Source organism: Nerophis ophidion, linkage group LG01 (assembly GCF_033978795.1).
Source record: "Nerophis ophidion isolate RoL-2023_Sa linkage group LG01, RoL_Noph_v1.0, whole genome shotgun sequence".
Taxonomy (NCBI): domain Eukaryota; kingdom Metazoa; phylum Chordata; class Actinopteri; order Syngnathiformes; family Syngnathidae; genus Nerophis; species Nerophis ophidion.
This window is the reverse complement of record NC_084611.1, coordinates 32,915,585-32,931,104: the sequence shown is the minus strand read 5'-3', so window position 1 is coordinate 32,931,104 and position 15,520 is coordinate 32,915,585. Positions and strand designations below refer to the sequence as shown.

The 15,520-nt window shown below is 38.6% G+C and overlaps 1 protein-coding gene across 3 annotated transcripts in view; it reads left to right on the top strand.

The window, feature by feature from the left end:
• grid2 (glutamate receptor, ionotropic, delta 2) overlaps positions 1–15,520 on the top strand; it is a 1,199,099-nt gene that overhangs the window by 999,328 nt on the left and 184,251 nt on the right. For all 3 annotated transcript variants that reach the window (XM_061901055.1, XM_061901073.1, XM_061901064.1), the window contains exon 13: positions 15,162–15,357. In XM_061901055.1, coding sequence (XP_061757039.1) covers positions 15,162–15,357 — 196 coding nt within the window. The remainder of the gene's footprint in view (positions 1–15,161; positions 15,358–15,520) is intronic.

The following is a 15,520-nucleotide window of genomic DNA, read 5'->3' as shown; positions in this document are numbered from 1 at the left end:
GTGCATGTCTTTGGAGGTGGGAGGAAGCCGGAGTACCCGGAGGGAACCCACGCATTCACGGGGAGAACATGCAAACTCCACACAGAAAGATCCCCAGCCTGGATTTGAACCCAGGACTGCAGGACCTTCGTATTGTGAGGCAGACGCACCAACCCCTCTGCCACCGTGAAGCCTTTTTATAAACATAATATAAATTTTTAAAAAAAACAAAAGAAGATATTCAGAGCCGAAAAATGTTGACGTAATCACAGTAATATCGACTAGAAACGGTCCTGTACTTGGTATCATTACAGTGAACGTCAGGTGTAGATCCACCAATGGCGTTTGCTTACATTTTGACCCCGGTGAGCTACGGTGTGTAGTAAAGGATATTTAGCTACTCCTCGTCCTGCAGGGATGATACTTGTAATGATACTGTCCGCCATTTTTAATAGATACGAAGCATCACATCCAGCTTTCCCCAATTGTAATTTCCCGTTTCAAATTGACGTCTATCACTGTGTGTGTGTGTGTGTGTGTGTGAGTGTGTGTGTGTGTGTGTGTGTGTGTGTGTGTGTGTGTGTGCGTGTGTGTGTGTGTGTTTGTGTGTGTGTGTGTGTGTGTGTGTGTATGTGAGCTTATTTGAGTGATGGAGATGGAGAAGATATCATATAAAAACAATGAAACACCATAAAGGTGTTTTTGCAAGTTCCTGTCACACACAGACCAATGGTGTGACAGCTCACCGTAGTGTGGACAAGACAAAATGTCCCCACCACACTGCAAAAACTCAAATCTAAGTAAGATTAAATGTCTCAAATAAGGGTGATATTTGCTTATTTTCTGTCTGATAAGATCATTCTTCTCACTAAGCATATTTTATGTTAGTGTTTTACTAAGTGTTTTGGTCCTAAATGATCTCAGTAAGATATTACAGCTTTTAGGTGAGATTGTATGAGCTATATTGAGTGAAACATGTTTGAAACTAGAATATCAACTGTTGCAAAGCTGTGTCATCAACACATAGAACAAACACAAACCTTGGCATGAAACAAACAAGACTTACGTGGACACGGCATGAATTGAACAACATGAACTATGGGATCTCATGAAGACAAGCAATGACGCCAGGATGACTCCCTGGCAAAGACAGGCTTAAATAATGTTCTCTTGATTATAGCAGGTGCGTGTCCCGAACACCAGAGGCAGGGGAAACTAATAAGTCGCCATGGTAACCAAAACAAACAAGGGCGCACAAAAACAGGAACTAATGGAGTCCTAAAACTAACAGAAAATAACAAAAACATAATCCAGACCACAGATCATAACACAGTACAGCAAACTATTATTTAAACATTTAACATGTGACATTTCAAACAATTTTGAACAGAAAGAGTTCATGCACATTCAGATAAATTCCTCAAAATTTCCATCCACCCATCCATTTCCTACCGCTTATTGCCTTTGCGGTCGCGGGGGCGCTGGTGCCTATCTCAGCTACAATCGGGCCGAAGGCGATGTACACCCTGGACAAGTCGCCACCTCATCGCAGTCCTCAAAATTTCAATAAAAACAATGTTGGCCGGGCTGTATATATGCAGACTAATTGACTGAAAGAGCATGCACGTGGCGCGATGATGTCATGTTGTCGATGAAAAAATGCATTTTTAGACCATGTAATTTGTCTGAGTGGCTAGGAGACCCCGAGAGTAACACGTGGTTGCCTTGTTGCCTTTCCATTAAGAACAATACATTTGTATTTAGTATAAGTGTGCTGGTTTTAAGAAATGTAATGCCGAGCGCATATCATTATGTCAAGATAATGGCACTAGCATTTACTTCATTTAATAATGTTCTCCCGAGATGCAAACAGACTTTTCTCGACAAGGGTAGCAGGCAGGAAAATATTTATTAATCCAACTACAAATATTTGAAGAGCATGAGGTAAAGAAACATAAACTACGGCGTGGAGCAAAAACAAAACTGTGGCTTGAAACAAACAGCATAAACTATGGCGTGGAACACACACAAAACTGTGGCATGAAACAAACACGACTTAAGTGGACACGGCATGAATCGAACAACATAAACTATGGGATCTCAAGAAGACAAGCAATGACGCCAGGACGACTCACTGGCAAAGACAGGCTTAAGTAATGTTCTCTTGATTATAGCAGGTGTGTGTCCCGAACACCAGAGGCAGGTGAAACTAATAAGTCGCCATGGTAACCAAAACAAACAAGGGCGCCTAAAAACAGGAACTAATGGAGTCTTAAAACTAACAGAAAATAACAAAAACATAATCCAGACCACAGATCATGACACAGTACAGCAAACTGATGGTTAATATCTAACATTAACATTTAACATGTGACATTTCAAACAATTTTGAACAGAAATAGTTCATGTACATTCAGATAAATTCCTAAAAATTACAATTAAAAGCATTTTTGGCCAGGGGCCGGGCTGTATATATGCGCACTAATTGACTAAAAGAGCATGCACTTGGCGTAATGATGTCATGTTGTCGATGGAAAAATGCATTTTTAGACGATGTAATTTGCCTGAGCGGCTAGGAGACCCCGAGAGTAACAAACGGTTTCTTTGTTGCCTTTCCCTTAAGAACAATAAATTAGTTTGTAGTAAAAATTTGCTGGCTTCAAGAAATGTAATGTCGAGCGCATATCATTATGTCGAGATAATGGCACTAGCATTGTTATGTCTTGACTAAGGAGGTGACGGCAAACTGACACCAGGGAGCGGTAATGTACAATGTATTATATATAAAGTCAATGTATATATAATAATACCAAACAATACTACTAAATAAACTACGGAAATGGAGTGTGTCAAACCCAAGTGCGAATGTGTGTTACTATGTTTGTAGATTAACTGAAGTGTGTGTTACTGTAAATGTTGAATGAGGAAGCAGACAAAAAACAAAGAGGGCAAGGCAAAAGGAGTCCAAGAGTCCGTGGGCGAGCGAGGAGTCGGGAAACGAGGGAGGCAGTCCAAATCCAGGGCAACGGAAGGGAAACAGGTACCCGATTTGAGAACTAAGTTCCCGTGCGGATCCTTGGGTCCACTGGTCCTTTATTGAGATTGCCCTTATCAGTACCAGGGGAACAGATTGGTCATTGAGTGCAGGCTTGTCGCTGTATGGGCGTGCTGCGCTCAGCGTGAGCGGGGGCGTATTCGGGCGCGCTGTCAGCGGGTCCTTCGGGTGTTCCCACAGAGGAGGGAGATGCAGACTGCGCGTGCATAGTAACAAGCATTTACTTATTTTAACAATTTTTTTCAACATATTGAGTAAAGGGGTCTCATTTCATTTGTTTCTACCAAGAAAAGTGCACGTGTTATTAGTGAGAATATACGTATGTGAATGACTCCAGCCGTCTTCATGTGGGTTGCGTGGACCATTCAGGAAGGACATTGCTTCGCACAGGTTTGACTCTTTATTTTTCAATAAAGGCTTTTGGCAGCGTCGGTCGGTGGCTCTTTCACCTCCTCCTCCGCTGCTCGCTCCGGTCTGCTTTTCAGCTGCCGTGTCGTCGTCTCTCTTGTGCTGATCTCTGTGGCTCTCGTCTCTCCTGCACTGCTGCGGACACTCCTCCTCCTCTCTCAATCTTTCCTCCTTCTCCCCTTTTATACACTACGAGGAGATAGGCTGATTGTGAGCCGGTGTGTAAGCCACACACCTGATCTTGATTGCTGCGGCGTCACTCCCGGCACGCCCCCCCTCTGCGTTTCGCCGCATTCGTGCCTCCTGGCCGCCATCTTGAGCAGGGCCAAAGCGTGTCCTGCCCCCCTGTCGGCCCGTCGGCTCCGCCTCTCCACAACGTATTTTAATGTATTTTTGGGGTTCATTGAGGTTATCTAATTTGACTAGTTTTGGAAAGTCTTGACAAGCCAAATGTTCTTGTTCTACCGGCAGATCATTTTGCTTAGTTCAAATAAGATACCCATCATTTTTGTATTTTTTCCCTTGTTTTTGACCACTGACTTTTTTGCAGTGCATAGCAAGTGTCCTCACAGTGTGGATGAGAGGACACATGCACATAGAAAGAAAAGAACACACACCTGCTCTCTGTTTATCTATCATTGAGATAATGTGTGTTTCTGTTTCTTTTTTTTTTTCCGGTGTTTCTTTCCTGGTGGCACTCGGAAGACGTTCATCTCTCATTGGACTAATCAGAATTCCGAAGCATCCGTTATGCCCGCCAGTGTCCTCCGTCCTCCGAGTCAGCTTCGGAATGAACATCATTTATTTCTCTGCATCTCGTCATTCTGTGCGTGCCTCCTCGTTTTTTTTTTTTTTGTTATTTTTTTTTTACCTCTACTTGATTATTTTCATTCAATTTAGATAAATTCACCTTTTGGCGCCACGTTGTTCACCCCTCCCTTTACAATATGCCGCCATTACCAAGTGCCTCTCAGCTTGCTGAGTGAATTAAGGATTTCCATAAATTTTCATGCATTATCTTTAATGTGTTTACTCTTCCGAGGTCATTAGAGGCATAATTACTACCTCTCGGGCGCCACCCGCCTCGCCCCCCAGCCTCCAAAGATGGTGAGGTAAGAATACCAATTTAAAAGGAGGACTGTGGTGTTCTTGATTAGCAGGGCCCGCCTGTTGCATAAACACTCTATGCAGTTGTTTAGGACTCCAACTACTCAGGGGTCACATGTTAATGGCGTAGGCCGGTGGTTCTTACAGTTTGTCCCATTTGCTTACACCCAATTTTACTAACCGTGTGTCTTTTTTCAAAATATATACACACTTTTCCAAACACCACATTCAATTTTCTTAATCCCTAGATTGTAAAAAAATATGCCCATAAAAGCATTTGTAAAAAAAAAAAATGCAGTTTCATTTACATCTCATTCACACAAACTTTAAATGATAAGACACTATTGGAGTGATTCACCCACAACAGTGATAAATACAAAACACATTTGTAAAAAAAAAACTATTTTACCATATGAAATCACATGTTTGGGGCATTTTTGCCCGACCTTTTTAGCATATTGGATGAATGATTACTGTTCCTTGACAAAATATATTGGCAAATCCATTGCAATTGTCATTGTTTACTTTATAGTGGGCCTATACGTAAAAATATCCTTGCGGAGGCCTGCAGCAAAGCGGGGTGTGCCAGGACCGGCTTCCATCCCCTCCGGTGGTCCGGCCATGTGGGGCGCCAAAATGTGGAGGTTTCTGTCCTCAGGGTTCCTCGGACCACCAAGCACCAACATGTCAGATCAGTTTCAGGTTTTAGACACTGTTTTATTTTTCTGTAAGTCTTTTTTTGTTTGTGCTTTTCAGCAAGTGTCTCTTAGTCTCTCTCGCTCTCTCTCCACCGCCAACTTCTCTCTCCTCTCCGCAATGCAACGGGTCCATCAGACCCACAAGCGCTGGCTGAGTAACAACAATATGAACTTTGCACGGAAAAATTATCTTCCAGTTTATGCATCCCACAGGGATTCTTCTTTTGTGTTTCTACACCCGTGGTTCCCACACAAGGTTGCAACATTGTTTGCCAACACTGTCTGCTCTCATTTTCTCGCACATCTGACCCTCTGATGTTCTGTGTACCTACACTCTGTCCTCCTCCTGTCTAGGCCTGCTGTGTGTGTGTGTGTGTGTGTGTGTGTGTGTGTGTGTGAGTGTGTGTGTGTGTGTGTGTGTGTGTGTGTGTGCGTGCGTGCGTGTGTGCATGCGTGCGTGCGCACGTGTGTGTGTGGTAAACAGAACATCAATTTCCACACTTCTATTATCCAGTAGACCCGGACATCTTATATGTAATAGAAATGTGTAGGGGCGTGTATGGTGTGTGGTCATTAAATATGTATTCAGATATATGTTCTGCACAGAAAATGAGCCTAAGTCAGTGAGACTCAGTTTTAAAAATTAATTAATTGTATCATTTTTCTTTTAATAAAAAAATGAAAACGGGTCCCACAGACCCGAACACCAAACAATTTTGCGGGGGGCCAGGCCTGCTGTATATATATATATATATATATATATATATATATATATATATATATATATATATATATATATACTCTTGGTGTCTCCTAGCCGTTCAGGCAAATCATATTGTGTAAACATGACTCTTTCAGTCAATTAGTGCGCGAGGAATATATATATATATATATATATATATATATATATATATATATATACATATATATATATATATATACATATATATATATATATATATATATATATATATATATATATATATATATATATATATATATATATATATAACGGCTAGGAGACGCCAAGAGTGACTAGCGGTATAAGATGGATTAAAAAGGACAGATTTAAAAAAATAACAATTATAATTTATTATTAATATAAATATTTTTTTCTTTTTAAAACTTGGGACTTTTCGCGGGCCGTAGTTTGGAGACCCCTGCTTTGGAGGTTCATACCAATCTTTTAAAGTGCATGCTGTATGCTAACAACTCATGATACCTCAAATGCATCTAGTTCCATCTTGTAGAGTTAAAATTAAAAACAAATACAATTGGGAGGTTGCCTACAGCCACAGCTGTTAACGCCATGTTTTTGCGACTCCATTTGGGGATTATTTCAAGGAGATGGACCCCATGTTGGTCGTAGTGTCTTAAGAGGAATTTTTTATGGTTTTTTTCCAACTATTAATGCCTTTTGTTTCATCGTGGAAATGAAATGACAAGCGGTGCGTTCAGTCGCTCCTCTCTGGTCAATTTCACGCTTGGATGTTTCCTCTCAGTTTCGACCCTTTAGGAAAACAGCGAGAGAACGGCAAAAAAAATAAAAAATGATGACCGTTACCGAGTAGTAATTGAGAGAGGAACGATGCGGTCAGAGAAGCAGATTGAGTGGACAGAGCGAAGAAAAGCTGAGCGTTTGAATGGAAACCAGCGTGGAGATGTGTGCAAATTGCACAGCTGTTGGAAGACGAGCGGTCTGAATGACAGACTTGTTGCCTATTTTGACGCACAGATATTTAATTGTTGTTTTGCTTTAAATGACTGCGTTTCCTCAAGTAAGGACAGGGCGATTGCAGTTTTGACTCGCATACAAGACATTAATATTTACCCATAAGGGACAAGCGGTCGAAATGGATGGATGGATGGAAATTCTGAAGAAGGCAGAGTGCCTATATTTTGGGTCAAGACATCCACAATAAACATGCAAACCAACAGACCAATGAAGGGTAGTCATCAAACAACTGCTCAGTAGCTAAGAAGCAGGATTAACGAGATAAGCACGTCCGCCAGGCCCTAGCTCCCAATAATGAAGAAAAAAAAAGAATAAATCCTGAAACCCCAAAAATTAATCTAAACTGGACGGTGATCAGGTCACTCCCAAAATCTTGTCACATGTTCCCTATTTCATATCTGACATTTTGCTTGAAGTTAATAAAAACGTTGGTAACACATTGGTATAGGGAACATGTTCTAAGTAACTTTGTCATCCTATTGGTTTGAGTTCTTCCTTGCCCTGGTGTGGGATCTATATATATGTATATATATATATATATATATATATATATATATATATATATATATATATATATATATATATATATATATATATATATATATATATATGTATATTTATATATATATATATATATGTATGTATATATACAATATATATATATATATATATATATATATATATATATATATATATATATATTGTATATGTACATACATATATATATATACATAAATATATATATATATATATATATATATATATATATATATATATAATTTTTTTTTTTTTTTTTTTTACAAAAATAAAACAAATAACCAATGGCCTAAAACAGTGGTTCTCAACCTTTTTTCTGTGATGTACCCCCAGTGAAAATGTTTTTAATTCAAGTACCCCCTAATCAGAGCAAAGCATTTTTGGTTGAAAAAAAGAGATAAAGAAGTAAAATACAGCACTATGTCATCAGTTTCTGATTTATTAAATTGTATAACAGTGCAAAATGTTGCTCAATTGTCATGGTCTTTCTTGAACTATTTAGAAAAAAAGATATAAAAATAACAAAAAAACTTGTTGAAAAATAAACAAGTGATTCAATTATAAATAAAGATTTCTACACATAGAAGTAATCATCAACTTAAAGTGCCCTCTTTGGGGATTGTAATAGTGATCCATCTAGATTCATGAAATTAATTCTAAACATTTCCTCACAAAAAAAGAAATCTTTAACATCAATATTTATGGAACTTGTCCACAAAAAAACTGTCTGTCAACACTGAATATTGCTTTGTTGCATTTCTTTTCACTGTTTATGAATTTGCATTCATATTTTGTTGAAGTATTATTCAATAAATACATTTATAAAGGAATTTTGAATTGTTGCTATTTTTGGAATATTTTTAAAAAATCTCACGTACCCCTTGGCATACCTTCAAGTACCCCAAGGGGTACGCGTACCCCCATTTGTGAACCACTGGCCTAAAATGTACACATTGGTGTACCAAAGACAAACAATAAGTGAAATACAAGAATCAAATCCCGGTCAAAGATGTATAAAGATTTGAATATCATTATTTTGTCAGTTGTTATTTTGCAAAAACAAAAACATCAATTAAAGAGATCACTCTCCCCATGAATTCCTTTTATTGTAGTAGAATTCAAATTTGATTAAAAAAAAGTATACAAATGAATAAAAAAGTGTCAAGATTATTTGTGATGTGGGAAGAACAACCTCAAAATAAAATTCTGCTTTGGGCCCCAATTTACAAACCCCGTTTCCATATGAGTTGGGGAAATTGTGTTAGATGTAAATATAAACGGAATACAATGATTTGCAAATCATTTTCAACCCATATTCAATTGAATGCACTACAAAGACAAGATATTTGATGTTCAAACTCATAAACTTTTTTTTTTGCAAATAATAATTAACTTAGAATTTCATGGCTGCAACATGTGCCAGTAAGTTGGGAAAGGGCATGTTCACCACTGTGTTACATCACCTTTTATTTTAACAACACTCAATAAACGTTTGGGAACTGAGGAAACTAATTGTTGAAGCTTTGAAAGTGGAATTATTTACCATTCTTACTTGATGTACAGCTTAAGTCATTCAACAGTCCGGGGTTTTGTTGTCATATTTTACGCTTCATAATGTGCCACACATTTTTGATGGGAGAGGTGTCTGGACTGCAGGCGGACCAGGAAAGTACCCGCACTCTTTTGCTATGAAACCACACTGTTGTAACACGTGGCTTGGCATGGTTTTGCTGAAATAAGCAGGGGCGTCCATGATATCGTTGCTTGGATGACAACATATGTTGCTCCAAAACCTGTATGGACCATTCAGCATTAATGGTGCCTTCACAGATGCATAAGTTACCCATGCCTTGGGCACTAATACACCCCCATACCATCACAGATGCTGGCTTTTGAACTTTGCGCCTACAACAATCCGGATGGTTATTTTCCTCTTTGTTCCTGATGACACCACGTCCATAGTTTCCAAATAAAATTTGAAATGTGGACTCGTCAGACCACAGAACACTTTTCCACTTTGCATCAATCCATCTTAGATGAGCTCGGGCCCAGCGAAGTTAGCTGCGGTCCTTGGAGTTGTTGATGAATGGCTTTCGCTTTGTATAGTAGAGTTTTAACTTGCACTTACAGATGTAGCGAACAACTGTAGTTACTGACAGTGGTTATATGAAGGGTTCCTGAGCCCATGTGGTGATATCCTTCACACACGGATGTCGGTTTTTGATGCAGTACCGCCTGAGGGCTCAAAGGTCCGTAATATCATCGCTTACGTGCAGTGATTTCTCCAGATTCTCTGAACTTTTTGATGATTTTACGGACCGTGGATGGTAAAATTCCTGAATTCCTTGCAATAGCTCGTTGAGAAATCTTGTTCTAAAACTGTTCGACAATTTGCTTATAAAATGGTGACCCTCGCCCCATCCTTAATTGTTAATTACTTAGCATTTCATGGAAGCTGTTTTTATACCCAATCATGGCACCCACCTGTTTCCAATTAGCCTGCACACCTGTGGATTGTTCCAAATAAGTGTTTGATGAGCATTCGTCAACTTTATCTGTATGTATTGCCACCTTTCCCAACGTCTTTGTCACGTGTTGCTGGCAGCAAATTCTAAAGTTAATGATTATTTGCAAAAAAAAAAATTGTTTATCAGTTTGAACATCAAACATGTTGTCTTTGTAGCACAGGGGTAGGTAACATATGGCTCTAGAGCCAGATGTGGCTCTTTTGATGAATTCATCTGGCTCTCAGATAAATCTTAGCGGGCATTGCTTAACACAGGACTGTCCAAAATGTGGCCCGCGGGTCATTTTTTAACGGCCCCACGACGCATTTTAAGAATACAATTAAAAAAACATTTAAAACATAAAAAGTGGTATAAAAGAGCAAACAGGTTAAATGTAACAAGAAATTGTTGCAATGCTTACTCTTATAACACAAAGCTGCCCTGCAGGCTGTTTCTTTCTTTAAAAAATAATAATGAATCAAAATCAATGTCATTTTCATTTATTGACCTATTCAAGGCTTTAATTACATCACATTAAATATTCCACTTTGAGATATTTTGGGGGGAAAATGTTGCATATTTTGTGTTTTACCATATAATAAACTGAGCTGTTTTTTTTTTTTAAAGAAGGGCCTAAAACAAACAAACAAAACATAAACAACAATAAAACTTAAAATTGACGGATACATCTGAAGTTGATCTCGAGATTAGTGTGCTAAAAGTAAACGGTAAATAAAATGTATATTTTATTTTTTAACACTTAAATAAGTAGGACACTTTTGGATCCCTAAATATTTTAGTGTGACTTTTTTTTAAGTGTAATTGCTCAAAAAATAATAATGAATCAAAATCCAAAATTAATGCTCCAATTATTATATAATCTCAAATATTCCACCTAAAAAAGGTATTGGGTGAAAATATTGCATATTTTGTGTTTTTTCCATTGTTTTTTTTGTCTAATGTTGATCTAGAGTTTTAAAACTTGCATAATAATAAAAATTATAATACTGAATAATGACACATTTTTAATATTTTTTTGGACCAAAACCCTTTGGGGTCCCCGGGATCATAACTGAGTGGAGGCCTAAATGTATATTTTTTATACATATAGTATTGGTTTTTAAAATGAAAATTATGAAAATGGACCCCGCTTGCTCTGATTTTTCAGTGTGCGGCCCTCAGTGGAAAAAGTTTGGACACCCCTGGCTTAACACGATAATTATGAATAATTCCGCTAGTAATCACAGTGCTAAAAATACCGTTCAAAATATAAAACATTCTCATGGGTTTTATTCATCCATCCGTTTTCTACCAGACTTGTTCAAGAAGTCACATTAATGGTAAGAAGTATTTGATTTATTATTGGTTGACTTCAGAATAAGAATGTTATTAAAAAAATAGGAGATGTATTATACTCTAAACATGTTGGTCTTACTTAAAAATGCAGACAATTAGTTGTATTCAGTGTTGAAAAATATTATATGGCTCTCACGGAAATACATTTTAAAATAATTGGCTTTCATGGCTCTCTCAGGCAAAAAGGTTCCCAACCCCTGTTGTAGCATATTCAACTGAATATGGGTTGAAAATGATTTGCAAATCATTGTATTCCGTTTATATTTACATTCAATACAATTTCCCAACTCATATGGAAACAGGGTTTGTAGTATGGTGAAAAAAAATGCTGATATTTTGTATTTATGCTCATGCCACTGCCCACTCAAGTATAGACATGTGGCTGGGCAACTTTGGAATGTTTCCACCTGGAATATTCTCTTTTATCGCCGCCTGTCCTCACTGCTTTGCTCTGTCAGGCCCGTCTGGGCGAGCACACGCCAGGAAATAACCAGCTTAAGGCCACTGAAATTATTCTACTGAAAGGAGAATCTTCGGTCTGAGAGTGCGGCTGACAGGCCCGACGTACATTCCCACAGGGCGACCATTAAGGCCAGTGATTAATTGACCGCAATAAAAGATTCATGTTACCGGCAAAGTCCATTAAAAATGTTCAAAGGCATTTATTAGGGCGGGTCGGGGAGACCGTTGTAGAGAGGGCAAGAGGGAACCACAAGAGTCCTGACCTTGCGTAAACACGACAGTGTTTATATGTGCGAGTCAGTATTCTTGTAATGAGGGGCCAACGCTGCCCTCCATCCATCTGGACCCTCTGTTGAAAATGCTTTGAGCATCGTGAAGTACCACTCAGTCAAATATACAAAGAAATATGTACATAAAAAACATCCATCTGTTTACTGCTTTTTGGGCAAACAAAATACAATGGGAAAAGTGTAGAATAGATAACGCTTTTTTTTAATTGCAATTTGTCATTTTAATTGGTGATACTCTTTTTTTATGAGGTAATTTCACTGGTGATTACTTTGAGTAATGCATCACTACAGTTTACAGTTAACTGTAATACATTAAAGTACACCTTGTCCTAAAGGTACAGTGCACAGTGATTATATACAGTCTAAAAAATGGGGGAAAAATGGGCAACCTTTTTTTTTACAGTGGTTTGGCAAGATCTTGAGAGATTTTACCAAAATGAAGAGAAAATTAATCAGCATTACTATTCATAAAAACATGCACCTGGGGATAGGTTGATTGGCAACACTAAATTGGCGCTAGTGTGTGAATGTGAGTGTGAATGTTGTCTGTCTATCTGTGTTGGCCCTGCGATGAGGTGGCAACTTGTCCAGGGTGTACGCTGCCTTCCGCCCGATTGTAGCTGAGATAGGCGCCAGCGCCCCCCGCAATCCCAAAAGGGAATAAGCAGTAGAAAATGGATGGATGGATATTATTATATTTGCTTTATTATATGATGTTTAATATGCATATATTTTTAAATATATATGTGTAGTTACATATTACTAGAGATGTCCGATAATATCGGACTGCCGTTATTATCGGCTGATAAAGGCTTCAAAATGCAATATCAGAAATGATCCGTATCGGTTTGAAAAAGTAAAATGTACGACTTTTTAAAACGCCTCTGTACAGATTGGTACACGGACGTAGGGAGAAGTACAGAGCAACAACAAACCTTAAAGACACTGCCTAATCCTGCCGGACCAATCACATAATATCTACGGCTTTTCACACACACACAAGTAAATGCAAAGCAAAATTGGTCAACAGCCTTACAGGTCACACCGTTACAAATATGCGCCACACTGTGAACCCACACCAAACCAGAATGACAAACTCATTTCGGGAGAACATCCACACGGGAACACAAAATAAACACAACAGAACAAATACCCGGAAGCCCTTGCAGCACTAACTCTTCCGGGACGCTACAATATACACCCCCCGCTAAGTGAAAACATGTTTTATGTTTTAGTTTCTTTAAAATAGCCACCCTTCGCTCTGATTAATTTTTCGCACACTCTTGGCATTCTCTCTATGAGCTTCAAGAGGTGGTCATCTGAAATGGTTTTCACTTCACAGGAGTGCTTGAAGCTCATTGAGAGAATGCCAAGGGTGTGCATATCAGGAATTAGAGCAAAGGGTGGCTATTTTGAAGAAAGTAGAATATAAAACATGTTTTCAGTTATTTAACCTTTTTTTATTAAGTACATAACCCCACATGTGCTCATTCATAGTTTTGATGCCTTCAGTGACAATCTACAGTGTAAATAGTCGAATTGAATGAGGAGGAGAAGGTGTGTCTTAATTTTTGGCCTAGTGGTTAGAGTGTCCACCCTGAGATCGGTTCGTTGTGAGTTCAAACCCCGGCCGAGTCATACCAAAAACTATAAGAATGGGACCCATTACCTCCCTGCTTGGCACTCATCATCAAGGGTTGGAATGGGTAAATAACCAAAAATGATTCCCGGGCGCGGCCACCGCTGCTGCCCACTGCTCCCCTCACCTCTCAGGGGGTGATCAAGGGTGATGGGTCAAATGTAGAGAACAATTTCGGCACACCTAGAGTGTGTGTGACAATCATGGGTACTTTAACTTTATATACTATGTAAATATGTATGCATTTTTTTAGTTTTTATATATTCCATATATACAGTAAACACAGTATTAGCTACCAGCTATTATTACCAGGTTTTGAAAGTTATATTTGTATTTTTTGTCTCTTTACCAATACATTTTTCTCCCTATAAATTATTGTTATTTCATGTGCTTTATTCTAATTTTATTATACACATTGTTGTATTTTTGTCTGGGAAAAAAATATGACTAAGCGCCCAGCAAGTTTTTGGGGAGGCAGCAACTGTAAATAGAATTGTTTATTTTGGACTTTAGTTGGATAACCTGGATAACCAGGGAACCTTGAGAATTGGACATGTTACTTGTACATTATGAATTTTGAGCTAGTCTTTTAGTTTATAGTTAATAACTGAGTCTACAAGCAACCCCAAAAAGGGACAAGCGGTAAAAAATGGATAAATAAATTATTGAACAGTACCATAACCCCTTGTGTCTGTTGCCGTCATCTCCCTTTAGTCAAACGTAACAGTTTTACAGACTCGGTTCAAGCTGCTTCCTGTCTGTCTCTTCACGATGTGCTGTTTTGTGGGTTATCTTATTTACGTATCTCCACTTCGACTGCGTCTTCACTTTGTCAGCAATGTTGTAGTTTTTAGTGCTTCTATAGCGAGTCCACTGACAGATATAAGTTTGAACTATACATTACTTTGTATTATAAATGGCAACAGCAGAGGATGCATGTGCATGTACGAGCCAGTCTGCCCCACAACAAGAAGATAGACAAAACGAATAAACTTTTCTACTTTGTCAGACTACAATGGCGGACTCGCACAAAGCTCTGCAGGTATAACATACAATGTATGGAGATATCCGCTGATGTCACCATTCGAAAAGCGTCATAAGTTGGGCACCTTCCAAATGGCTCTTTAAGAGAAAGTATAACAGAAAGCAAGATTGTTTTAAAAAATATCCTCGCCATGCCTATAAGGTTTGATGTAAAATTTTCGGGACATATACAGATCCCAAATACACAAAAACAGGTACCAATAGGTAAAAGTTGGTTTTGCATAATAGGTATGCTTTAACAGTTTGTTGGAATAAAAATATGGAGTTTTAAAACCACATTTGATACTGTTATGTTGCTTAATTTTATAGGTACATGACAGTATGTCCTTGTTTTTTCATCTCAGGTCCCTGCAGGACCTGTCCAAGCAGACCGAGCTTCCTTATGGCACTGTGTTGGACTCTGCCGTGTACGACCAAGTGCGCTCCAAGGCTATGAACCCTTTCGAGAGAGATCCCATGTACTCGCAGATGTGGCGGATGATCAACCGCACGGGAGGCGCAGAGAACAATGTGGAGGAGTCCAAGGAGGGAATACGAAAGGTAGGAGTTGAGGCTAACGCCACTGCACAGTATTTTCCTCAAAACTCGACAGTGCGCCTTATAACCCGTTGTGCCTAATGTAAGGAATATGTTAAAGGCCTACTGAAATGAGATTTTCTTATTCAAACGGGAATAGCAGGTCCATTCTATGTGTCATACTTGA